Source organism: Oncorhynchus nerka, linkage group LG21 (assembly GCF_034236695.1).
Source record: "Oncorhynchus nerka isolate Pitt River linkage group LG21, Oner_Uvic_2.0, whole genome shotgun sequence".
Taxonomy (NCBI): domain Eukaryota; kingdom Metazoa; phylum Chordata; class Actinopteri; order Salmoniformes; family Salmonidae; genus Oncorhynchus; species Oncorhynchus nerka.
In genome coordinates this window covers 19,083,576-19,109,638 of record NC_088416.1, presented here as the reverse complement: position 1 = coordinate 19,109,638, position 26,063 = coordinate 19,083,576, and the positions used below count along the sequence as shown (strand labels likewise).

Here is a 26,063-nt window from a genome sequence, read left to right as displayed (position 1 = left end):
TAATTTAGTTCCACTTTGACATTACGGTAGTGTGTAGGCCAGTGACCCAAAAATATAAATTTTGTCCATTTTAAATTCAGGCTGTAACACAACAAAATGTGAAAAGAAGTAACGGGGTGTGAATACTTTCTGAAAGCATGTATTGACAGCATTCCTCCCACTTTATACTACATTTTTAATGGCTCATTACATCATGTGTTTATTCAAAAACCTTTCCTACCAATGTAATAAATGTGACAGAATGCACACTGCTAGATGACCTGTTTTTACCATGTTACAGTAAGTGGTTGTACAAGAGACGCACACAAATGCATGGAGGCACATGCGCGCACGTAAGCACGATTGCATGCACACATGGCTGACATAGCTACAGCTACACGGGTTCTGCCAAAAACAAAGCCCTTTAAGCTTTGGGGAAAAAAAACATCTGAATTCCTAAATTATTAATGACTAATCCACCAGAGACGGTTTGGGGTACAGCCAATGTAGACATCGTCCTCTACCTTTCCCTCTCTCACAAGAAACTTAAGCAGCTCCTTTGAGTTTCCACTATTACCCTGTTATTACCCCTTTATTTAACAAGTCAATTAACGTGCTATCACAATATCAATATAACCCAACCTCTCTATTTTCTGAGAAAATAACATTGTTAATAACAATAGCCTATTTTTGTGCTATAAAAGTGTTGACTGATGTCCGGGTTGGAGCGAGCCGGTCGCATCCGCGCTTCGGTCTGCAGGTTGTATAACTTTTTCATTACATTTCATTACATTTCATTATAGTACAACGGTCTGATTTGTCTAATCTTAGCAATTTCTTCTTAGCTAGCTACATAGTCGTCGTTGTATCAAAGATAATTGCGTAATTATCGTATTTCGTCGTCTCCTATCTGCCCAACACGTTCACCGTCTACCGTAGCACTGTAGTAACTATCACACTCAACTGAACGACTTGATTAGTGTAGTGTTAGCTAGCTACATAGTTGTCTTTGCTGTCTTCGTATCCAAGATAATTGTGTAGTTTAGAGTGTGTAGTCTTAGAGTGATTATCTTAATTCACCGAGGTTAGCTAGCCAGCTATTTTGTCGTCCTTAACGTAGGAGACACTCCTAGCTAGCCAATAGCCAGCCAACGTCTACTGAATAGAACTTTCGCATTCGGTCGCATTCCGCTTCGCTCCACAGGTAGTATCACATTTTCATTTCATTTCATTACAGTCCCAACGGTGTGATTTGTTTGATCGTAGCTAGCTACATAGCTAGCTACATAGCCGTCTTTGTTTCAAAGATAATTGTGTAGTCTAGAGCGATTTTCTAGGTTAGCTAGCCAGCTATTGTCGTTCTCCTAACGCAACGTAACGTAACCAACACTGCTAGCTAGACAGCTAGCTCCCGAAAAGCAGCATTGTAGAAACTTCACACTCAACGGTACGACTTGATTAGGGTAGTGTCAACAACGCAGCTAGCCTACCCCAGCAGTACTGTATCATTTTAATCATTTTAGTCAATTAGATTCTTGCTACGTAAGCTTAACTTTCTGAACATTCGAGACGTGTAGTCCACTTGTCATTCCAATCTCCTCTGCATTAGCGTAGCCTCTTCTCTAGCCTGTCAACTATGTGTCTGTCTATCCCTGTTCTCTCCTCTCTGCACAGACCATACAAACGCTCCACACCGCATGGCCGCGGCCACCTAATCTGGTGGTCCCAGCGCGCACGACCCACGTGGAGTTCCAGGTCTCCGGTAGCCTCTGGAACTGCCGATCTGCGGCCAACAAGGCAGAGTTCATCTCAGCCTATGCCTCCCTCCAGTCCCTCGACTTCTTGGCTCTGACGGAAATATGGATCACCACAGACAACACCGCTACTCCTACTGCTCTCTCTTCGTCCGCCCACGTGCTCTCGCACACCCCGAGAGCTTCTGGTCAGCGGGGTGGTGGCACCGGGATCCTCATCTCTCCCAAGTGGTCATTCTCTCTTTCTCCCCTTACCCATCTGTCTATCGCCTCCTTTGAATTCCATGCTGTCACAGTTACTAGCCCTTTCAAGCTTAACATCCTTATCATTTATCGCCCTCCAGGTTCCCTCGGAGAGTTCATCAATGAGCTTGATGCCTTGATAAGCTCCTTTCCTGAGGACGGCTCACCTCACACAGTTCTGGGCGACTTTAACCTCCCCACGTCTACCTTTGACTCATTCCTCTCTGCCTCCTTCTTTCCACTCCTCTCCTCTTTTGACCTCACCCTCTCACCTTCCCCCCCTACTCACAAGGCAGGCAATATGCTCGACCTCATCTTTACTAGATGCTGTTCCTCCACTAACCTCATTGCAACTCCCCTCCAAGTCTCCGACCACTACCTTGTATCCTTTTCCCTCTCGCTCTCATTCAACACTTCCCACACTGCCCCTACTCGGATGGTAACGCGCCGTCCCAACCTTCGCTCTCTCTCCCCCGCTACTCTCTCCTCTTCCATCCTATCATCTCTTCCCTCTGCTCAAACCTTCTCCAACCTATCTCCTGATTCTGCCTCCTCAACCCTCCTCTCCTCCCTTTCTGCATCCTTTGACTCTCTATGTCCCCTATCCTCCAGGCCGGCTCGGTCCTCCCCTCCCGCTCCGTGGCTCGACGACTCATTGCGAGCTCACAGAACAGGGCTCCGGGCAGCCGAGCGGAAATGGAGGAAAACTCGCCTCCCTGCGGACCTGGCATCCTTTCACTCCCTCCTCTCTACATTTTCCTCCTCTGTCTCTGCTGCTAAAGCCACTTTCTACCACTCTAAATTCCAAGCATCTGCCTCTAACCCTAGGAAGCTCTTTGCCACCTTCTCCTCCCTCTTGAATCCTCCTCCCCCTCCCCCTCCTCCCTCTCTGCAGATGACTTCGTCAACCATTTTGAAAAGAAGGTCGACGACATCCGATCCTCGTTTGCTAAGTCAAACGACACCGCTGGTTCTGCTCACACTGCCCTACCCTGTGCTCTGACCTCTTTCTCCCCTCTCTCTCCAGATGACATCTCGCGTCTTGTGACGGCCGGCCGCCCAACAACCTGCCCGCTTGACCCTATCCCCTCCTCTCTTCTCCAGACCATCTCCGGTGACCTTCTCCCTTACCTCACCTCGCTCATCAACTCATCCCTGACCGCTGGCTACGTCCCTCCTGTCTTCAAGAGAGCGAGAGTTGCACCCCTTCTGAAAAAACCTACACTCGATCCCTCCGATGTCAACAACTACAGACCAGTATCCCTTCTTTCTTTTCTCTCCAAAACTCTTGAACGTGCCGTCCTTGGCCAGCTCTCCCGCTATCTCTCTCAGAATGACCTTCTTGATCCAAATCAGTCAGGTTTCAAGACTAGTCATTCAACTGAGACTGCTCTTCTCTGTATCACGGAGGCGCTCCGCACTGCTAAAGCTAACTCTCTCTCCTCTGCTCTCATCCTTCTAGACCTATCGGCTGCCTTCGATACTGTGAACCATCAGATCCTCCTCTCCACCCTCTCCGAGTTGGGCATCTCCGGCGCGGCCCACGCTTGGATTGCGTCCTACCTGACAGGTCGCTCCTACCAGGTGGCGTGGCGAGAATCCGTCTCCTCACCACGTGCTCTCACCACTGGTGTCCCCAGGGCTCTGTTCTAGGCCCTCTCCTATTCTCGCTATACACCAAGTCACTTGGCTCTGTCATAACCTCACATGGTCTCTCCTATCATTGCTATGCAGACGACACACAATTAATCTTCTCCTTTCCCCCTTCTGACGACCAGGTGGCGAATCGCATCTCTGCATGTCTGGCAGACATATCAGTGTGGATGACGGATCATCACCTCAAGCTGAACCTCGGCAAGACGGAGCTGCTCTTCCTCCCGGGAAGGACTGCCCGTTCCATGATCTCGCCATCACGGTTGACAACTCCATTGTGTCCTCGTCCCAGAGCGCTAAGAACCTTGGCGTGATCCTGGACAACACCCTGTCGTTCTCAAATAACATCAAGGCGGTGGCCCGTTCCTGTAGGTTCATGCTCTACAACATCCGCAGAGTACGACCCTGCCTCACACAGGAAGCGGCGCAGGTCCTAATCCAGGCACTTGTCATCTCCCGTCTGGATTACTGCAACTCGCTGTTGGCTGGGCTCCCTGCCTGTGCCATTAAACCCCTACAACTCATCCAGAACGCCGCAGCCCGTCTGGTGTTCAACCTTCCCAAGTTCTCTCACGTCACCCCGCTCCTCCGCTCTCTCCACTGGCTTCCAGTTGAAGCTCGCATCCGCTACAAGACCATGGTGCTTGCCTACGGAGCTGTGAGGGGAACGGCACCTCAGTACCTCCAGGCTCTGATCAGGCCCTACACCCAAACAAGGCCACTGCGTTCATCCACCTCTGGCCTGCTCGCCTCCCTACCACTGAGGAAGTACAGTTCCCGCTCAGCCCAGTCAAAACTGTTCGCTGCTCTGGCCCCCAATGGTGGAACAAACTCCCTCACGACGCCAGGACAGCGGAGTCAATCACCACCTTCCGGAGACACCTGAAACCCCACCTCTTTAAGGAATACCTAGGATAGGATAAAGTAATCCTTCTCCCCCCTCCCTCCCCCCTTAAAAGACCTAGATGCACTATTGTAAAGTGGCTGTTCCACTGGATGTCATAAGGTGAAAGCACCAATTTGTAAGTCGCTCTGGATAAGAGCGTCTGCTAAATGACTTAAATGTAAATGTAAATGTAATTCCTTTGACCCCCCCCTCTGTGCGTCATCTTTCATTTTAACCCTCTCCTTCATTCACCCTCATTCCTTCTCCCTCTTTCAAAATGACCACTGTAATTTACTACTCATTTTTACTCCTCTCTTCTTCACTCTCTCTCTTTCTGTCACCCACCTCATTCTATTTTTTTTTCTCTCTCTCCCCTCCCCCGTCTCTCTTACTCTTCGTCAGGCTGGACTAAATTACGGGAGGCAGTGGAGAGCGGACCCATGTTTCCGTATCCTCCCACTTCTCTTCCAATTATGCCTGACAAGGTATCGCTGGACAAGGGTTGTCCGAGTCAAGGGTTGCTGGCTCAGTTCCCATCAGACATAACCTTACGTGTCTTACTATTCATATGTCAGCCAAAGAAAGGATCTGAAGCTCTAGAAATCTACCTAAATTCTAGTTACAGATGCACTTTCATGGAGATCTCAGAGCCAAAACAAGGATCCCAAATGGCACTCTATTCCCTTTGTTGTGCACTACTTTTGACCACGGGCCCTGGACTGCGATGGTCTGCGATGGTCTTCTTGAGGAGAAAACATTTTGGAATAGCTGGTAGGTATGCCGAGTTATACAAGTGTGTTATGTTTCCAATTAAGTAGATATTTGAGAAGTCCGGGGGCTGACCCATCAAATCCTATTAAATTAAAGAGACTTAAAAGCATTCTAGAGGACTAATATTTTAAGCATAGACACTCACATAAACCCAAAATATCTGGTGTGTGTCATACAGGAAATGTCACTTTTAATCTGAAATCAAAACACTGAGGAGGTTGAGGTTTCAGAATGTGTCTTTTTAGGGAGTATATGTAGATAGTCTCTTGTTGACAGAGTATCTAGGCATGGAAAGAGACACACACATACTTTCAAAATGATGATCTTAAATAAAACACACCTTAAAAGGCATACACACATGCACACTGTACGCAGAGCCCCTGGTCGTCACAGCTCTCCATAGAGAAGTGCCTCGGAGGGATTGCGTTAGAGCAAGCACATTTATTTATTTTAAAGTGCAAGCTTCAGAGGAACAAATTAGGATATAAGAGACATCAAAGTGATTCTTTGATTTATTTGCCTCTGCATATCAATGTAGGTAATAAGGGAAACAGAATGGCCCTGAAGAGGAATGCAATACAGGGCTTGGATGGAACTCTGTGCTGTGTGGTGCTGTGAGAGCAAAAGATTGGCCTGAAAATGAACTTCATTATTCTTTTCATTTTAATTTGATTAATAGTAAGGCACTTCATGTCATTTCACAGGCAATTTCAACTTTTTGTCATTAGAAAAGTGACAGAGATAAATATTACGAGAAAGTGGGAGAAGGGAGAGTTAGGGAGTGAGGGAGGACAAAGTGTAGCCACATTATGAAAAGAACAATAAACGCAGAAACTCAATTTACGATTCTCATCTCAGGGGCCTAAACATATTTACAGTGTTTCTTGAATGTGCCAGACTGCCCAGTGCACGGTTTATTCATTGGGAAGTACTGACTGTAAGCACACTACCAATTTACAGGGTATACAAATATATGAGGGAGAAAGATATGATGCTTCAGTAACTTTAGGTCACACATTGATTCTGTGACACAGTGATTCTGTGTGACCAGTCAGTAGAGCATGGCACTTGCAACACCAAGGGTTGAGGGTTCAATGCCACTGGGGCCACCCGTACACCAAATGTATGCACGCACGACTGGTTAAAAGCGTCTGCTAAACGGGAAATATTACAACTTCAGTAAGTTCCCTTTTTTGCCTTCAAGAGAATAAAACACCATATCCTAAGGATATAAACCATATCCGAACAAACCTCTTTCTGTCAAACTTTAACAAGAGTTTTACAATGGTAGAAATGAACTGGAACGAAAACAGTCACCTCAGTGTTTCGAGAATCTAAAACAGGATTGTTTTTCCTAAATCGTCAGAACATCTCCAGCTGGTTTACCCAAAGGAAAGTTCTAAGGACCAATGCCCTCCAACTCTCTCTCTCTCTCTCTCTCTCTCTCTCTCTCTCTCTCTCTCTCTCTCTCTCTCTCTCTCTCTCTCTCTCTCTCTCTCTCTCTCTCTCTCTCTCTCTCTCTCTCTCTCTCTCTCTCTCTCTCTCTCTCTCTCTCTCTCTCTCTCTCATAGTGATATGATGGACAGTGGCGAGATGTCTTCAGGGGAGGGACTAAGGTTCTGGTTACATCCCAATTGGCACCCTATTCCCTTTATACGTAGTGCACTACTTTTGATTAGGGCTCTGGTCAAAAGTAGTGCACTATATAGGGAATAGGTACTTTTGACCAGAATATGGGGGCCATTTATCTCTATTAAGAACAAATCAAATCGTATTGGTCACATACACATATTTACCAGATGTTAGGGCGGGTGTAGCGAGATGGTTGTGCGATATGCCACCACAGTCAAGATGTAGCCTAGCTCCATGAATGACGAGAGTAACTCTACACACTAAATTATCAGACACATCCACACCACCAGCAGTGCTGTAGCCTTTATCTAAATTAAGTGGTGATTGGGAGAAACAAGTTTTTCTGGATGGGGCCCCAGGCTACATGGTGAGGTTCAGAATGTGGAATTAACATGCACACACACACCAGCCTGGCCTCAGAGCCATGTAAAACATACAAGACATATGATACCTACTAATGGTCTAGCTACTTCCGACAGAAACAAAGGTAGGGTGGTTGGTCAGAGAGGATGGGTAAGTGTAATGTCCCAAAAAGTATTTTTTTAAAGTATTTTAGCTAACCCTTCCACTAACCCTTACTCTAAAATGATCCCAATTCAACTAACCTGCTATGTAAATTCACCTAATCTTTGTCGTTTTAGTTTCCCTAACCTTTAATGTAAATGAACTTATCCTAACCTTTGTAGTTAGTTCACCTAACCACCAAACATAACATGTCATTTGTTGTTAAGACGCAAAAAGCAACCTGGTTTTATAGAAAGATGTATAATACTATATGTTCTCCAAGACGTATGATAACTTACATCATCCAATTCAGATGCTATTGTATGACCAGGTAAGATGTATGGTACTATATACACTACTGACAAAGAGACTTGCTTAGGCCAAGAAACACGAGCAATGGACATTAGACCGGTGGAAATTTCTCCTTTGGTCTGGAGTCCAAATTGGAGATTTTTGTCTTTGTGAGACGTGGTGTGAGGTGAACGGATGATCTCCGCATGTGTATTTCCCACCGTGAAGCATGGAGGAGGAGGTGTTATGGTGCGGGGTGCTTTGCTGGTGACTGTCTGCGATTTATTTAGAATTCAAGGCACACTTAACCAGCAACTGCAAATTGACCGGAAGAAGCCCAAACAGATACAATATTTGACTAAAACATAATAATTTCAAACCATGCATACATTTGTATACATTCATGTGTCTCTCTATTATGCTTCGGAACAGAATTTTCCAAATTAAAATCACTTGCTGGTGTTTTTTTATGTCCAACAATGCAAATTCTAGCATATATTTATTTTTTGGTCCGAAAACTTGGGGAACCCTGCCATGGGTCCTCTAATTCATACGATATTGTACACTGCGATTCCATTCATAATGTAATTTAACGTAACGTAGCATATATTACTAAATGGATTGTCACAGAATAAAACAAATTGCCCTGAGACAAGGTTGCACACACACACTTGACTTCTCTTCTCTGGGCTCAGTCGAAGTTCAAATCTCTGGCAACACAACCACTGTCACATTGTCAAAATCGGACACACTTCTCGTTCTTACTTCCAACTCCAGCCTCCATGCTCTAACCACCAAACATAGCTGAGCAGCAGGGACCTGCAGAATAAAATATTATTTTACAAGAAGTTAAAGGGGACCGTGGAAAAGAACTGGAGTGTGGTGCAGTGGAGTGTTTAAAGCCACACTGGGCTGGGTAAACATTGGGGCATGGCCACAAGTGTGGTAAAACCAAGACCATTCAAACCCAGATCAGAACATGCTGTTCTGGGTTAGGGAGGGTTTGGCCGGTAGGGATATCCTTGTCTCATCGCGCACCAGTGACTCCTGTGGCGGGCCGGGCACAGTGCATGCTAACCAAGGTTGCCAGGTGCACGGTGTTTCCTCCGACACATTGGTGCGGCTGGCTTCCGGGTTGGATGTGCGCTGTGTTAAGAAGCAGTGCGGCTTGGTTGGGTTGGTGTATCGGAGGACGGATGACTTTCAACCTTCGTCTCTCCCGAGCCTGTACGGGAGTTGTAGCGATGAGACAAGATAGTAGCTAATAACAATTGGACACCACGAAATTGGGGAGAAAAAAAGTGGGTAAAATAAAAAAATATAAATAATTGTATTTTTTACTTAAGTAGAACAACTACATGTATTCCCTTGTGTGTTATATGGCAGAAATCAAATAATTAAAGGTCAGAAATTCTCTGAATCACTTCCAGCAGAATGAGATGATGAACATGTGAGTTCAGTACTCAGCAGAGAGATATAGGCAGTTTTTTTCTTTTTTCTTTTATTTAGGCTTACAGCAAGTTCCAGTCTTGGTAAAGAAGATAATAATTATGTCTCTTATGATATACCACACTTTGTGCATTACCTGATAAAGTGATCCTGAATTGGTATAAACAAGTATTGACTGGTTCTTTCAGTCAATTTCTATTAATGTGTATTACAATATACAATATACAATATACAATATACCCAGATAGCAGAAACGGGGTCTGTTGAGCCATTAACAAGTATTATTTAATCCCCCAACGTCAAATACGTTGACGAACAATCATCACTTGTTTGCACTAGAGTCAAGTCAGCAATCTGTGTGATTGGTTAGTGTATCTGCTTGCTCAACAGCAGGCTATAGGACTTGACCTTTTCAGGAGGAGGTAACGCTGGAGTGTGCGCGGGGCATGGGAATTGTATCTGTGAGTCATGTGTGTGTGTGTGAGAGAGAGTGCAGGTTACCCATCGAGATAATGACTTGCCTTAGGTGGGTCACCGGGTCTCTAAATGGTCTCTCTATAATGACTCGATGCCCAAAACTACCTTGCCCTCAAGGTTAAAGAGTACCCGGGTATTGAAGCAAAGTAGCATAATCAATGGTCCCATGTTGTTCCAGGATGCCTTGAAGGTTGTCACAAATTACTCCCATCACCCTAATCATCAAGAAGTCTCTTTGTGGAGCTGTAAGGATTATTAAAGGCATGAATTCAATCTCCTCAGCTTCTCCGTTTCTCTAGCCATCAGCTTTGCCCTTGACGTAGTTTGTATGCAACATTCATTACGCTTTTGGAACGTGCTACAGTTTGAAGTCCTATACCATGTTATTAGTACTATGGTCAGGGTAGAATTAATTTTAAAAGTCATTAGTGAAGCAAAGTGAAATTAGACAGACATGTGGGTAAGATCCATTAAACCAAATGAAGACCGAACATAGCACCATGGCTACCCCAGGAAGCACTTTGAAGCACTAATAAGCAGTGGGCTGAAGGCTCTTTTCACACATCTCTGAGCTCTTGTAAAAAAGAATTAGGGATCAGGGACCTCCCTCTGGAGAAAAAAACACATTCCACATTGCTGTTAAAACGAGCCTGTAATCGTCCCCTTTAAGTAACCGCAAAAGTGCCTTGGTTTATAATGAGGACATCGCTAAGTTGGGTAGAAATGTTGTGGTACAGTATCTCTACAGCTATTTGCTTTTCCTGTTTGGTAGCAGACTTTTGTTCCTTTCAACAGGGAGCTATATTTATGTCAATGATTTGCAGCTTGATTCAACGCGGATGTTATGTTCATGCTCGCACCGTGGCAACAAAGGTCTTTAACAATGTGTTTGAACTGGACCTCTGCAAACCGGCTCTAATGGAGTGGACCTCTGCAAACCGGCTCTAATGGAGTGGACCTCTGCAAACCGGCTCTAATGGAGTGGACCTCTGCAAACCGGCTCAATTGGAGTGGACCTCTGCAAACCAGCTCTAATGGAGTGGACCTCTGCAAGCCAGCTATAATGGAGTGGACTTCTGCAAACTGGCTCTAATGGAGTGAACTAAAGCAAAGTTAATACAAAAAATCAGACCATGCTGAAACATTGACTGGCACGAGGCTAGACAACTTTTCGTCTGATGTGTTGGATGCCAGCCAGCGCCAGGTGAACTGTGACCATCACTGCCAGGCATCACTCCAACTGTCACACGTCACACTAGGATGCTCGCTCTGAAAGTGGGCGAGCAGCTGCTTTGGGATCCCAAAGTTCCGCCACGTTTGTTCCAAGGGAGAACAGTGGCTTTATGTCTTACACTTTATTATATGAATAGTATCACATATTTGAGGGGGTTTGAGTTGCTGTACAGCCCTGGGCTCTGTGCTGAGTGGATCCTTACTACATTTGATCTCAAAGGCCTAGTGGTACAGTAAACCGCGAACCCCTTTCCACATCACCCCAGTGCCTTTCATCTTACTGGCTTATCTCTTGGTTAATTTTTCTCTACCAGGGAGTCCTGTATCTTCACTATGCACATTCATGAAAGCAGCAGCATTTCCTGTTTCATGCTTGAAATTAGGCACTTTCACAGCAGAGACTGTTAAAGTCCATCCCCTTCATTTGCAGTTACTACTGATCCTTTGATTTGGATGCCATTTTAAAGCCAAAGCATTGGGAACTCGAGAGTAATTTTACACAGCCCGAGGGAAATGTTTAAGGACGCAAGGACGGTTACTATTCTTCGTCAAACCCCTCCCACTGTGAATGAACTAGGACAGCGTCATGGGCATTTTGCTGCAAACCAACCTGCTCTTGGAGAATTTCATATTATTCGGTTTGGTTACATAAGGCTGTTTGGTTTATTTAAGGCAAAAATGAAAAGAAGGTGGTTGGTCGGGTGGATAAGGTAGGCATATAGCGGGAATGTCTAGCTACTCAAAGGTTGCGAGTTTGAATATTATCACGGACAACTTTAGCATTTTAGCTAATTAAAAATGTTTTACTACTTTTTAGCTACTTTGCAACTACTTAGCATGTTAGCTAACCTTTCCCCTAACCTTAACCCTTTAAGCTAACCCTTCCCCTAACCCTAGTTGAATTATTTAGCCTAGCCTAGCAATGTTAGTGAGCTAACTAACATTAGCCACCTAGCTAGAATTGTTTGCTAATTCGTAACATATAATATGAATTGCAATTCATAACATATCATATGAAATGTGTGATGGACGAATTAATACATACTATACGAAACGTAGCATATCATACTAAATAGAGAGTCTCAGATTTACACACAAAATAATACGAAATTCTCCGAGACCAGGTTGTATCAACACCTGCTCCTTTTACTGTTAAGAAAATGAGGGGGGATAGATCCGGCACAACGGATCAACGGGGTTTTCCATTAGTGGATGACAGCAGTGCTGCTCTGCTTGTCCTTTTCCCACTGACGCAGATCCCCCCTGGTGTGTTTCACAGTCCAAATGGCATATCACTGCGTTGGTAACACCCTGCCAGTGCAGTGTTGGGATCCTGGGTCTGTTCGCTGTCGGTGCGTTTCTCAGTTCACTGGGGACCTGAAGGAAGCTGGCCAGGGGCCATCACTTCACACTGAGACCATGTGTCTCTGAGGTCTGTAGCCTCCTGTCCTTCACATCCCCTGTCTCTTCATCCTGCTGCTACGTCAGCATGGATGGGAATAGAAACCACCAGGTCCTCCTAGTTCAGGGATCAGTGGAAAGTCACTGATAATCTAAATGAGTTGTTTCCCTGATATTTTTTTCCTTTTTCATAATCACTTAAGTGTTAAAATAATTGACAAATCATGAAGTTTACAAAGTCTCCAAGTGGTGGCAATTACACAACTATATATCCATGCGTGTAACTCGAACGTAATGTAGGTCCGCCCAATTCTATATAATTAGATAAATGTCCGCTGAAGTTCCCACACATACAACTAAACCTTCATCCCAAACGAAAGCACCTTTACCTCTTTCACACGAGTCTGTATATTTCAGTGCTCGGCAGCATCAAATCAAATGTCACCGAGTGTGAGTAAAATGAGAGGTGAAGCATAAGGGTCCTTCCGTGGATGCTTTGTCTACGACTCAGACTCAGTAATACTGTTCAGTGCGTTGGGTGCCTTAATTCAACGAGGCTTGAACAAGTAGGAATGGCAACGTGTTTAACCTTTTCTTACCGTCGTGTTGCCTGTCTGGAAATAACCTCAAGTCAATCAATCTAAACTTGTCCGCACACTAAACTAGGCCTGGGGTCTTCACTGGGTTTGAATAGGAGGTTTAGGACTATCCAAACAAAAGTGTTACTGAAGCTAATGCACAGACACAAAACCTCTTAAATGTGGTTTCCTTGGCCGAGCTACCCAAACAATCTGCATGCATTGAAGGCACTTAAACTGTACAGCAAAGGTTTACATGATTAAAGAGGAGTTTATACACTCATGAGTGACAATGATGTGCATTGTCTTTTAACTGTACAATGCACTCGGGCAGTGAAGCTATTTAGATTCATCTCCGTAATCAGTCCCGAAGAGCAGATTAGAGAGGATATAAAATTATATATAAAAATAACTCTGTTTTTATGGGTGTGAAAAAAAACAGCCCCTTTTGTCTTTCGATTTTACGCCAAAAGACATTGAAGGCCTATAATCTATCAAAGCGAGGCATGTGAATGAGAAAGTACTCCTTTCAGGGACTTTTCTTCTGTCGTTACAGTACGTACAATGTATGACTCACACAGCTACCATTCTCCTGTGAGAGGTCTATACCCATGAAGTAGCTAGGGGGGCTTTAGAGACAACAAAAAATATTTTTTTTGTGTATGAAACATTAAAAAGGACACCTTTGTCACAGCCTGATAAAATGAAAATATTAAAACAGGCCCTGATTCCAGCGAGTTCAGCCCATGTGTGGAGAGGGAGTAATGAAGTCTCAGGGTGTGTGTGTGTCCATCCCAGACATCTGTTCCCGCTAGCTGTTTCATTTCAGTTAAGGAAGTAAACAGTAGACCAGCGCCGGCCGGCCTGTCTGCTACTTTACGATTTTAGCCTTTCCTCTCCTCTATTTTCTACATACAGTACGACCAATCGCAATATCGTCATGACACAGTGCTGGCTATATTAGCCGAGAGGGTAAGAGGTTAATAAACAGGACACTGATGTCGAAGATGTAACTATTCAAACCAGATTGAGCCTAAACAAATACTCCTCTGTTGTCTCATCTCAAATGAGACTTCCTGATTGGAGATATTGAAGCAGTGAGACAGTATCTTGCTGACATTAATCGGAGCAGATGAATCCGGGATAATCTGTTCTAAACAATCTCTTACACTATATGTTTAATCTCAGAGTCCAGATAATCTGTGTTGGTGTGGCCTTTGAGAAAACACAGACGGGGCGGTTTTTGGCTGACTGACATGTTGGGTTGTTAGTGACATGCTGTTTGTCACCTATTACTGCTTTCGCCACCACACAATGCCTTAACTTTCCAAACAGATGTAATTTCAGCATCTAGTTTTGGTTTACATTTGGTTGAGTTGTCAAAAAAATACAAAATTCCCTTATGTTGATTACACCCCCCCCACCCCAACCAGTTTTTCCCCAGCAGGTGAGCCATGGGAGTCCAGAATGAAACACAATCACTCTCCTCTCACGGGTTTGAGTCTGAGTGGATTTGTCGGTGTCAGTGTGTGTGTTTCCGTGTGTGTGTGTTTGTTTGTGCGTGCCTGTGTGTGTGAATGTATTTGAATAATACACCCCGCTCCAGCAGGACACACTTCCCTAATATGCTGAACACATACAGGACAGAACCGAACAGGGCTGCATCACACCTAGGTCAAATCAGCGCTGCACTTATATTCACCACCTCATTCAATTTAGACATTGATGGGTCATGACAGACCATGCACTGTCTGCAGGGTTGAGGGCCGGGCTGGTGGTATACGTCATGACATATTACCCCCGGTGAGTGACAATTATCGAGCACAAGAATGTGGCTCCTGTCAACTGAGCCATGAAGTTACATGAATCTTGGCAGGATTATTATAGCGTGTTATGAACAATGGATTTATGGTATTTTCTTCTCGGTTTTGTACTGTACTGTTTCATGTTGTATTAGATTTAGTATGAAACACTTAGCCGTAACCGAGACTAAGGGGTTGTGTGGGTGTGACACCAAAACATCGGATGTGTTGACATGGTGAAGGAACGTGACAGGTGGGTGTCGTGTTGTTATCTGTTTCTGTTATATGATGTGTTGACATGGTGGAGGAACGTGACAGGCGGGTGTCGTGTTGTTATCCGTTTCTGTTATATGATGTGTTGACATGGTGGAGGAACGTGACAGGCGGGTGTCGTGTTGTTATCCGTTTCTGTTATATGATGTGTTGACATGGTGAAGGAACGTGACAGGCGGGTGTCGTGTTGTTATCCGTTTCTGTTATATGATGTGTTGACATGGTGAAGGAACGTGACAGGCGGGTGTCGTGTTGTTATCCGTTTCTGTTATATGATGTGTTGACATGGTGGAGGAACGTGACAGGCGGGTGTCGTGTTGTTATCTGTTTCTGTTATATGATGTGTTGACATGGTGAAGGAACGTGACAGGCGGGTGTCGTGTTGTTATCCGTTTCTGTTATATGATGTGTTGACATGGTGAAGGAACGTGACAGGCGGGTGTCGTGTTGTTATCTGTTTCTGTTATGTGATGTGTTGACATGGTGAAGGAACGTGACAGGCGGGTGTCGTGTTGTTATCTGTTTCTGTTATGTGATGTGTTGACATGGTGGAGGAACGCGACAGGCGGGTGTCGTGTTGTTATCTGTTTCTGTTATGTGATGTGTTGACATGGTGGAGGAACGTGACAGGCGGGTGTCGTGTTGTTATCTGTTTCTGTTATGTGATGTGTTGACATGGTGGAGGAACGTGACAGGCGGGTGTCGTGTTGTTATCTGTTTCTGTTATGTGATGTGTTGATATGATGGAGGAATGACAGAAGGAGGACAGTGCTACTCACCTCAGCCTCATAAAGAGGATGAAGGCCACCAGCAGGGCTGCCAGAGAGATACAATGTCCCATGTAGTTTATGATCACCGCTATGTGGTAGTGCAGCTTGCTCTTTTTCTGCAGAAAGGAGACAAAATAAAGCCAGATAATACCACACAAAAAAACTACAGTAATATGCAAACAATAGTATGGACACACAAGTCTATACTTGGCAGTGTACGTCATTGTCAAAGTTAAAAGATAGCTAATAACATCATGAGAGATATCGTGCACCTTCGTATTGCTATTGCCTACTGTTTAAAACAGTGCAAAACGCATCATCTATAAATTGTGTTATGGCAATTGGTTGGCATTTGACTATAAGGTGCCACAGAGGTTAGTGCGTACGGCCCGGTACATCATGGGGCCGAGCTCTTTGCCATCCAGGTCCTCTGTACAAGGCAGTGTCCGAGGAAGGACCTAAAAATGTTCTTAGACTCCAGCCAGCCACGTCATAAGCTGTTCTCTCTGCTACCGCACGGGAAGTGGTACTGGAGTGCCAAGTCTGGGACCAAAAGGCTCCTGAATAGCTTTTTACCCCCAAGCCATAAGACTACTGAACAGTTAATCAAATGGCTATCCAAACTATTTGCATTGAGACCCTTTTTTTTGCACTGACTCTCTGCACACTCACTGGACTCTACACACACACACACACACACACACACACACACACACACACACACACACACACACACACACACACACACACACACACACACACACACACACACACACACACACACACACACACGCTGCTGCTACTCTGTTTATTATCTATCCCGATTGCCTAGTCACTTTTACCCCTACCTACATGTATATATAACCTAAAATACCTGAACTACCTCGTACCTCTGCACGTACCCCTGATTCGGTACCTGCACTCCTTGTATATAGACTCGTTCTAATTATTTTATTGTGTTAATATTTCCTTTTTGTTATTTAGGAAATGTTTCTCACTTTTAATATCTGCATTGATTGGGAAAGGGCTCGTATGTAAGCTTTCCACTGTAAAGTCTACACCTGTTGTACTTGGCGCATGTGACAAATAAAATGAAATTTGATGATGTGGTCTATACATATGTCAATAGTTCATTCATTACAGCCTTCACTCATGAGGTCATCATGTACAGCAGACTTTGCAACGGATCTATACATATAATTGAATTTCATCTATAAAAATGGTTTAATATGTCTGCATGTATTATGCACTGTTAGAACACTGTCTGGCGTTGAATAGATAGACAGAGTCAAGGTGCAGAGGTTTGAGTTGACACTGGATTATATGAGTTCCCATCATCTGTGGAAAAGACCAATATAACCCAACCAGATGGCATTTCACAAGGGACAAGACGATCACTGTTGTGATATCAAATATCACATGCTGGTAATTGAGTCATTTTCATTGACATCAAACAGGGAAATTATATGTCACTGGTACTTGAAATCCCATCTTTACATTACAGCATTTAAATGGTCTACTTAGCACACCCCAATTTAACAGAAGACTTTTGTGTTCCTTCAATGGATGTGAAATTAAGGGTGAAACTGAATATACTTGAGTTTTGTAATCCCAGTCTTCCACAGCAGTTGCTGCTCTGTACGACGTGGGAGCAGCAAATTACAAGTCAATTAGAAACGTGTGTTCTTGATAACAGACTACTCTTTTGATTTTGAAGCTTTACTGTGGTACATATTGTGGTTACCCATGTGAGTTTCAGATTCGACCACATTCCCGTACAGTTAACACCTCTGGTCTCTCAACTGTCTTATGTTCTCCTTCTCTACAGTTCCTCCCTGTCTTCTTTCTGGACATGCTGTTCTGTACCTGTTCTCATGACTTCATCACAGAGCGCACCTTCTAGTTGTGTCTCTTTTAACATGTTCCTCTTCCCATTATCTCCCTGTTTTTCTCCCTTCTAAGATCTACTAACAGATAAAGAAACAAAGACCAAACTCCAAACGCCCCCCCCCCCCCCCCCAGAGACAAATGTGAATCTTCATCCATCCGGATCATCCTGATGGGATTATCTCCTCTGTAATCCCCCAATCTAATCTGTGACTTTGATAGATTACCACTGGCAGATTACAAACCTACGCCTTGATGAGTCAGATGGGGAAAACATGAAACGATCTGTAGCCACCTCAGGTCACACACCTTTTACCACAGTGTGTTATGGTACAGCCTTAGATTAAATAAACGTTTTCCGTCATCAATCTACACACAATACCCCATAATGACAAAGTCAAAACAGGTTTAGAATTTTGGGCAAATTTATTAAAAATAAAAAACAGAAATACCTTATTTACATAAGTATTCAGACTCGTTGCTATGAGACTCGAAATTGAGCTCATGTGCATTCTGTTTCCATTGGTGATCCTTGAGATGTTTCTACTAAATGATTGGATTCCACCTGTAGTAAATTCAACTGTTTCGACATGATTTGGAAAGGCACACACCTGTCTATATACGGTTCCACAGTTGACAGTTGTAACGAGTGCGCTGAGAGCCGGGAAGCAAGTTCAGGGAGTGAGTGTTTTAATAAATAAAACAAACAATGAACACGAAATACAAACAACGCACCAACATGAAAACAGAGTCAATAACACCTGAGGAAAGAACCAAGGGGAGTGACAGATATAGGGAAGATAATCAAGGAGGCGATGGAGTCCAGGTGAGTGTCATGAGGCGTAGGTGCGCTTGACAATGGTGACAGGTGTGCGGGATAATTAGCAGCCTGATGACCTAGAGGCCGGAGAGGGAGTATACGTGACAGTACCCCCTCCCTGACGCGCGGCTCCAGCCACAGGACGCCGACAAAGGGGACGAACCCGGGGATCAGGAGCGGACCGGTCACCCCTGCTGATGTGCGAGAACCTGTCACGCCAGCTGAGGCACGGGAACCTGTCGAGTCAGCTGGGGCGCGGGGGCCTGGCGATCCGGCTGAGGCATGAAAGCCAGACGAGCCGGCTGAGGCTGGGGAGCCTGGCGATCCGGCTGAGGCATGAAAGCCTGAAGCAGTTCCCAGACCCGACGTCATTACCCTGACACAAAACTTTTTTTTTAAACACTCCCTGATGCTTCCCTTAGGTGAGGTGTTATTCTGTAACGAGTGCTCTGAGAGTCGGGAAGCAAGTTCAGGGAGTGAGTGTTTTAATAAATAAAACAAACAATGAACACGAAATACAAACAACGCACCGACATCAAAACAGAGTCAATAACACCTGAGGAAAGAACCAAGGGGAGTGAAAGATATAGGGAAGATAATCAAGGAGGTGATGGAGTCCAAGTGAGTGTCATGAGGCGCAGGTGCGCGAGACGATGGTGACAGGTGTGCGGGATAATCAGCAGCCTGATGACCTAGAGGCTGGAGAGGGAGTATGCATGACAACAGTGCATGTCAGAGCATAAACCAAGCCATGAGGTCGAAATAATTATCCGTAGAGCTCTGAGACAGGATTGTGTCGATGCACAGATCTGCGTAAGGGTATCAAAACTTTTATGCATTATTGAAGGTCCCCAAGAACACAGTCGCCTCCATCATTGTTAAATGGAATAAGTTTGGAACCACCAAGACTCTCACTAGAGTGAGACTGAGCAATCGGGGGAGAAGGGACTTGGTCAGGGAGATGGTCACTCTGACATAGCTCCAGAGTTCCTCTGTGGAGATGTGAGAACCTTCCAGAAGGACAACCATCTCTGCAGCACTCCACCAATCAGGCCTTTATGGTAGAGTGGCCAGACGGAAGCCACTCCTCAGTAAAAGGCACATGACCACCCACTTGGAGTTTGCCAAAAGGCACTTAAAGGACTCAGACCATGTAAAACAAGATTCTCTGGTCCAAGATGAAACCAAGATTGAACCTTTTGGCTTGAATGCTAAGGAGGAAACCTGGCACCGTCCCTTCGGTGAAGCATGGTGGTGGCAGCATCATGCTGTGGGGATGTTTTTCAGCAGCAGGGACCGGGAGACTAGTCAGGATCGAGGGAAAGATGAACGGAGCAAAGTACAGAGAGATCCTTGATGAAAACCTGCTCCAGAGTGCTCAGGACCTCAGACTAAGGCTAAGGTTCACCTTCCAATAGGACAACGACCCTAAGCACACAGCCAATACAATGCAGGAGTGGCTTCGGGACAAGTCTCTGAATGTCCTTGAGTGGCCCGGGCTTGAACCCGATCGAACATCTCTGAAGAGACCTAAAAATAGCTGTGCAGTGACGCTCCCCATCCAACCTAACAGAGCTTGAGAGGATCTGCAGAGAAGAATGGGAGAAATTCCCCTAAATTCAGGTGGGCCAAGCTTGTATCGTCATATGCAAGAAGACTTGAGACTGTAATGGCTGCCAAATGCGCTTCAACAAAGTACTGAGTAAAGGGTCTGAATACCCAGTTTTTGCTCAGTCATTATGGGTTACTGTGTGTAGATTGATGAGGGGGAAAAAACATTTAATCAATTTTAGAATAAGACTGTAACGTAACAAAATGTGGAAAAAGTAAAGGGGTTTGAAAACTTTGCGAACACGCTGTACACATACGCAAGCATGCACAAACATGCACTAACTAATCCCACCAACTCATGCCCCCAAAAAATGCAATACATCCTAGCATCTTTTGCGAGATCAAGGGCTATCTCGCAAATGGGGGAGTCTGTTTTACCTCAGGCGAAAACACTGCCAAGACTCTCCTAGAGACTCTTACTCTATTCTCTCTTGTCTGCCATCTCTGCCTTTGTCTCTGTCTCTCTCGCTGTGCTGTGCTTTATAACTGGGTGGAACTAGCTTTGTCATTCACAAACGAAACAACTTTTATAGTGCTATTTATTACATAAAACATCTCCAAGAGCTTTAAAGCTGTCACGCCCTGACCTTAGAGATCCTTTTTATATCTCTATTTGGTTTGGTCAGGGTGTGATTTGGGGTGGGTATTCTATTGTATTTCTATGTTTTGGCCGGGTAGGGTTCTCAATCAGGGACACCTGTCTATCGTTGTCTCCGATTGAGAACCATACTTAGGTAGCCCTTATCTCACCGGTCTTTGTGGGAAGTTGACTTGGTTTATGGCACATAGCCTTAAGTTTCACGGTTTGTTTTGTAGTGTTCATGGTTTTGTTTGGCGTATTTTTCTAATATAGAGAACATGTACGCTCGTCACTCGGCACCTTGGTCCGGTTCTTACAACAGGCGTGACAAAAGCAACACAAAAAAGACAATCCATTTGGAAAACAACCACGTCATTCATGAGATGGAAGGTCCAAGAGAAAGTTCATGGCTTGAGTAGTCATCGGACGCAAGAGGTCAATGGTGGAAAGCAAGCAAAGGTGGTCTCAGGACGTGGTGATAGTACTCAGCACTGAGGTCATGTCTTTCTCTTTCCTGGCTGAGCAGTACCAGCATTCGAAGAAGCCTCCAAACGAACACATTGAAGGCAAGCCGTAACTCAACAGGACAACACTCATCCCAACATACCAACCCATAGTAAAAACAACTATCAGGTTCATAAGGATAATTTTACATAGGGTCTCACTCATGGTAACGCTGATCCTAACTCTCCTACTGGCTACAGTTTCTTAGAAATATTCATATTCTTGTTGGGTCTGAGGGAAACGGATGTCAGTGAGGGATCCAAAGTGCTTCTGTGGATGTCCCCCCTTGGCCTCTATCTCTTTAATTAGGCAATAGGGACAGACCGGATAGTCCTAGCATACGATGGAGCACACAGGCTTGTATCAATCTATCCACCAACCCACCCATCTACACACATTAGCAGGACATGCATGTGTATTGTGTATGTGCCAGTGTGTAAGGACAGGTTGTTCGTGTATTTGTCCAATAGTTCATGTTTATTGAAACATCGGAGGCTTGAGCCTTGTGTTGTGTGTCTGACCTCCCTGAAACCTGATAGATAAGAACAAGGCACATATGTTTTGTCAAGTAAAGCTGGTCCGCGGAGGGGGACGGTAGGGGGAGGCTTCACACACACATACACACACATTACATGCTTTTTGATGGCGGTGCCCAGCCGCCTCCCACTCTTAGAGGCCAGCCTTCCCGCCGGCCAAATCTGTCACCAATTTCCTCCTGCCCTCTTAAAGGAGGCCAGTGAAAGCTCTCTGAGCCAATAAAACAGGACAGGGAGAATTGAGGAGCAGTATGCCATGCAGAGCCAAACAGAGGGAGCAGGCTGCCTCGCCAGCCCAGTGAACAGTAGAGATGGCTGGGCCCTCGTCTCATTTCTGCGGACTCCCCTGACTCTCCTTCTGCTTAACCCTATAACGGTGCAGCACTGGTTTAGATCAACTACTATTTTACTTTGATATTTATATGAATGACGAAGAGAAGAATGACTATGTCTGTTGTATAATGACTCCTGATGATGACTACGATCTGTGATTATAGAAAACATTTGTGCCACTGGTACACAAGAGAGTATCGCAGAGAGTATCTCTAGAGCTGAGATTTTACTGATACGCTTGAAATGTGCAAGTGGAGATTCCGGCACCTGGAAACTGTACATGGACATACAATAATGATTAGTAAAAGTGGGTTTGAGAAAAAAACGAACACATCCATGCAGTTTCCATGCAGTTTCCCTCTAGTTCTAGTGGGGCAGGCTAGCAATCCGCAATCCGCATCCGTATGTGCAAAACATTAACCTCTCCCCACCTTTAATGTTTTAGTTCTAAGATAGAGGTAGCAGTTACACTCACAGTTTAATTCGTTCTGTGCCCAACTGTCTTCCCCACTAACCTTTGTGAAAAATGTTAAATTCACAGCAGCTGTTTCTTGCAGGGCTATTTTGATCTTGCAGGTGGGAGAGTCTGTTATAGCTCGGGCTACAACACTGCTTAATCTACAGCACACTCTCCTGTCTGCTATCTGTGCCTGTGTCTCTCTCTCTGTGCTGTGCTCTAACTGGGGGGAGCTAGCTTTGTCATTCACAAATGAACCAACGAGTACCTTGTGTTCTGTACAAAACAATAACTCTGGGATGTAGGGCAGACATAGGGATGTATTTTTTTACTCAGAAACGAATCCCTCAATGCTCATTCGTCTGCCTCAGCATAACGAGACATGGTGATAGTACTCTGTCCTGAGGCATCGCTTTCTCTTTCCTGGCAGAGCAGCATCCCCCTAACTACGGATCTGTCGCCGTACATTCGTCGCAGACGATATCGCAGACACTGGTGAATGATGCGTTTACAAAATTACACTGATTGGCCCAAGCTACATGCATGAAATGTTGTACATATATGCACCCCCTGATGAGAAACATGCTTCCCATAAGGACCTATAAGCTTTGCCCATTCGATTTTCTGCAAATCATTGACACCCCTGTTTTCAATAACTTTCAAAACCTTACCTTGAGAGAATAACAGCATAGAACCTTTTTCTAAAATGTTTTATGAGTTGGAGAACACATTGGGAGGGATCTCAGACCAGTCGTCCATAAAGAATATTTCCAGATCCTTGATATCCTTCGTCTGCGCTTATGGACTGCCCTCTTCAATTCAAACCACAGGTTTTCAATGTGGTTCAAGTCCGGAGACTGAGATGGCCATTGAAAAATTTTGATTTTCTGGCCAATTAAGAATTTCTTTGTGGATTTTGTGTGCTTGGGGTTCTTGTCTTGCTGGAAGATCCCCTTTCGGCCAAGTTTCAGCCTCCTGGCAGAGGCAACAAGATTTAACGATAAAATATCCTGGTACTGGGTAAAGTTTATGATGCCGTTGACATTAACAAGGGCCCCAGGACCAGTGGAAGCAAAATAGCCCCATAACATCAAAGATCCACCACCATATTTTACAGTAGGTATGGGGTTATTTTCTGCTTATGCATTCTCATTTGGACGCCAAACCCACCACAGGTGTGCATGGCCAAAGAGCTCTATTTACATTTCATCCAACAAATGCAGACGTCTTGAGTTTGCTAAACGGCATTGGCACTTGAATGGGAACTGGTGTTTAGCCAGATTATATTGTCACGCCCTGATCTGTTTCACCTGTCCTTGTGCTTGTCTCCACCCCCCTCCAGGTGTCCTCCATCTTCCCCATTATCCCCTGGGTACTTATACCTGTGTTCTCTGTTTGTCTGTTGCCAGTTCGTCAAGTCAACCAGCGTTTTTGCCTTAGCGCCTGCTTTTCCCCAGTCTCTCTTTTTCTCACCCTCTTGGTTTTGACCCTTGCCTGTCCTGACTGAGCCCGCCTGCCTGACCACTCTGCCTGCACCTGACCCTGAGCCTGCCTGCCGTCCTGTACCTTTGCCTCTACTCTGGATAACCGACCTCTCCCTGACCTGAGCCTATCTGCCATGTTGTACCTTTGCCTCTACTCTGGATTACTGACCTCTGCCTGTCTTGATCTGTCGTTTGCCTGCCCCTGTTGCAGTAATAAACATTCTTACTTCAACACTCACTGCATTTGGATTTTACCTGAAACATGATAGACATGAACTTAGAGCGCTTTGGCCACGCACACCAGTGTTGGGTTTGGCATCAAAATGAGAATCCATGACCAGAAAAGATCCCATACCTACTTCAACGTCTTTATCAAGGGTATCAATAATTTCGGACCCCACTCTATATGCATCTCCTCATGAGAAACAAGTATCCCATAATGACTCATTGTTGTAAGTTGTAATAATTGTCACTAATTGCCCGGGGGGGGGCACTGTTTAATTTATGGATGACATGTTTACTGTTGCCTTGTTTCTTCGTGCACTTGTTTTCACATTTGAGTAATTTGTTATACTTTGTCTTTGGCCCAACCACAGAAGCCCCGAGGGCCTTATTTTCAACCGGAGTTCAAATATACAACAACTTAAAAGCATTGGGCCAGTTATTTATGGTCATTTCTGTGGATCTTGCTCAGTACAGGTAACACTACCATGAAACTGCATTATCGCTGAGTGACAAGCAGCCATGATTGACCTGGGAAAATAGACTATGTGGCTATTTCTATAACCCCTGCCTCTGGGGCTCTGATGACAATGACCTTTTCCTACCGTAACAAAGTGCTTTTTCTTGTTTAAGAGCTCATGTGCCACAGTGGAATGGGATGGGGACTGGTGTTGTTTTAGTACAGCAGAACAGATATGTACTGTATATAGCGAATGAAAACGGTACAGTTGTGTTTTACAAAAGTTTTTAAAAAGCGCATGTACTCCCCCGGTGTTTGTTTGCAATTGGTAGTTTAAACTGAGGTCGTCAAGTCTGTAGGACATGGCTTCATTATCCTTTACTACATATGCCACTGGACTGGAATGAAAAACATTTCACAGTAATTCCCTCTTTCTATTACAAACACATGCAGTGAATAAACAGATACAGTACATAAATCATTCAAGTCCATTATCATGGTAATCTCATGAAAAGCATAGGCTATAGGACCTCTGATTCTGCCAAGTTATTTTAAAACAAAAGAAACCTTAACATGACTCGTAACCCATGACCTCTCTTCTAGAGGGAGCCTAACCCAGGGAAAGGAAACTTAAAAGGGGTGAACTAGCTACGTATTCCAGGGTCAAAGCTCATATCTGTTCCTCACTGATTTAGTCTGCAAAGTCAGCGGAGCGGAGCATTCACTCGGCTGCCTACTAAAGAGGAAATAACCCCAAAACATCCAGCCTGGGCAGGAGGAGACTTACCACAAAACGTAAACCAACAGCTGGACATGATTTTAATGAAATAAGCACTCTAGCGACAACAGCAATTCCTCCTTAAACAACCATTACCAACTGAGCAAAACCAAAATAGACTCAAGGGTTGCTGGGATTTCAAGGAATGCAGCTTTGTGATTGGAATGAGAAGATTATAGTTTATCGTCAGCTATAAGCTTTGCGGACAGGAAGATGCCCTAGAAAGCAGTTACTCAGCCCCCTCCTGCTGTGCTGGTATACGGAACAAATTGTGAGATCAAATTGAACGTTTTGTAACCACACAGAAGTGGTTGACTCATCTTGTCAGTAGCCCACTATGCTGTAAGAGGATTAAAATGTTCTACAGGTGGAAAGGGCAAATGATCATTTACAACACGAGCCAGCTCAATACACAGACCTTCCTGGTAAAAAAAATGATCTTGCTTTTGTACTCTCCTGCTCTAAGATGAGGCCAGATTTTTCTTTGCTCCTCTGCATTCTGTCTTTCCATAAAGGTGATATTGAATGCTGATGCTAGCAACACTGGCAGCAGATGGCTTGTAATTCCTTCTCAACAAAACCTAGTCATATAAGTTTGGTCTACCACTATTTATGCAACTGGTGATAAAACCCAAGACTTAAAAGTGTTCAAATTCAACAGTCACTGCATACCTCAAAAAATGTGTGAATTGCTG

The 26,063-nt window shown here is 44.6% G+C and overlaps 1 protein-coding gene across 1 annotated transcript in view; it reads right to left on the bottom strand.

Moving 5' to 3' along the window:
• Positions 1–26,063, bottom strand: part of LOC115104025 (corticotropin-releasing factor receptor 1-like) — a 164,294-nt gene that overhangs the window by 33,495 nt on the left and 104,736 nt on the right. Inside the window, exon 6 of the mRNA XM_029625164.2 lies at positions 15,706–15,812. Coding sequence (XP_029481024.1) covers positions 15,706–15,812 — 107 coding nt within the window. The remainder of the gene's footprint in view (positions 1–15,705; positions 15,813–26,063) is intronic.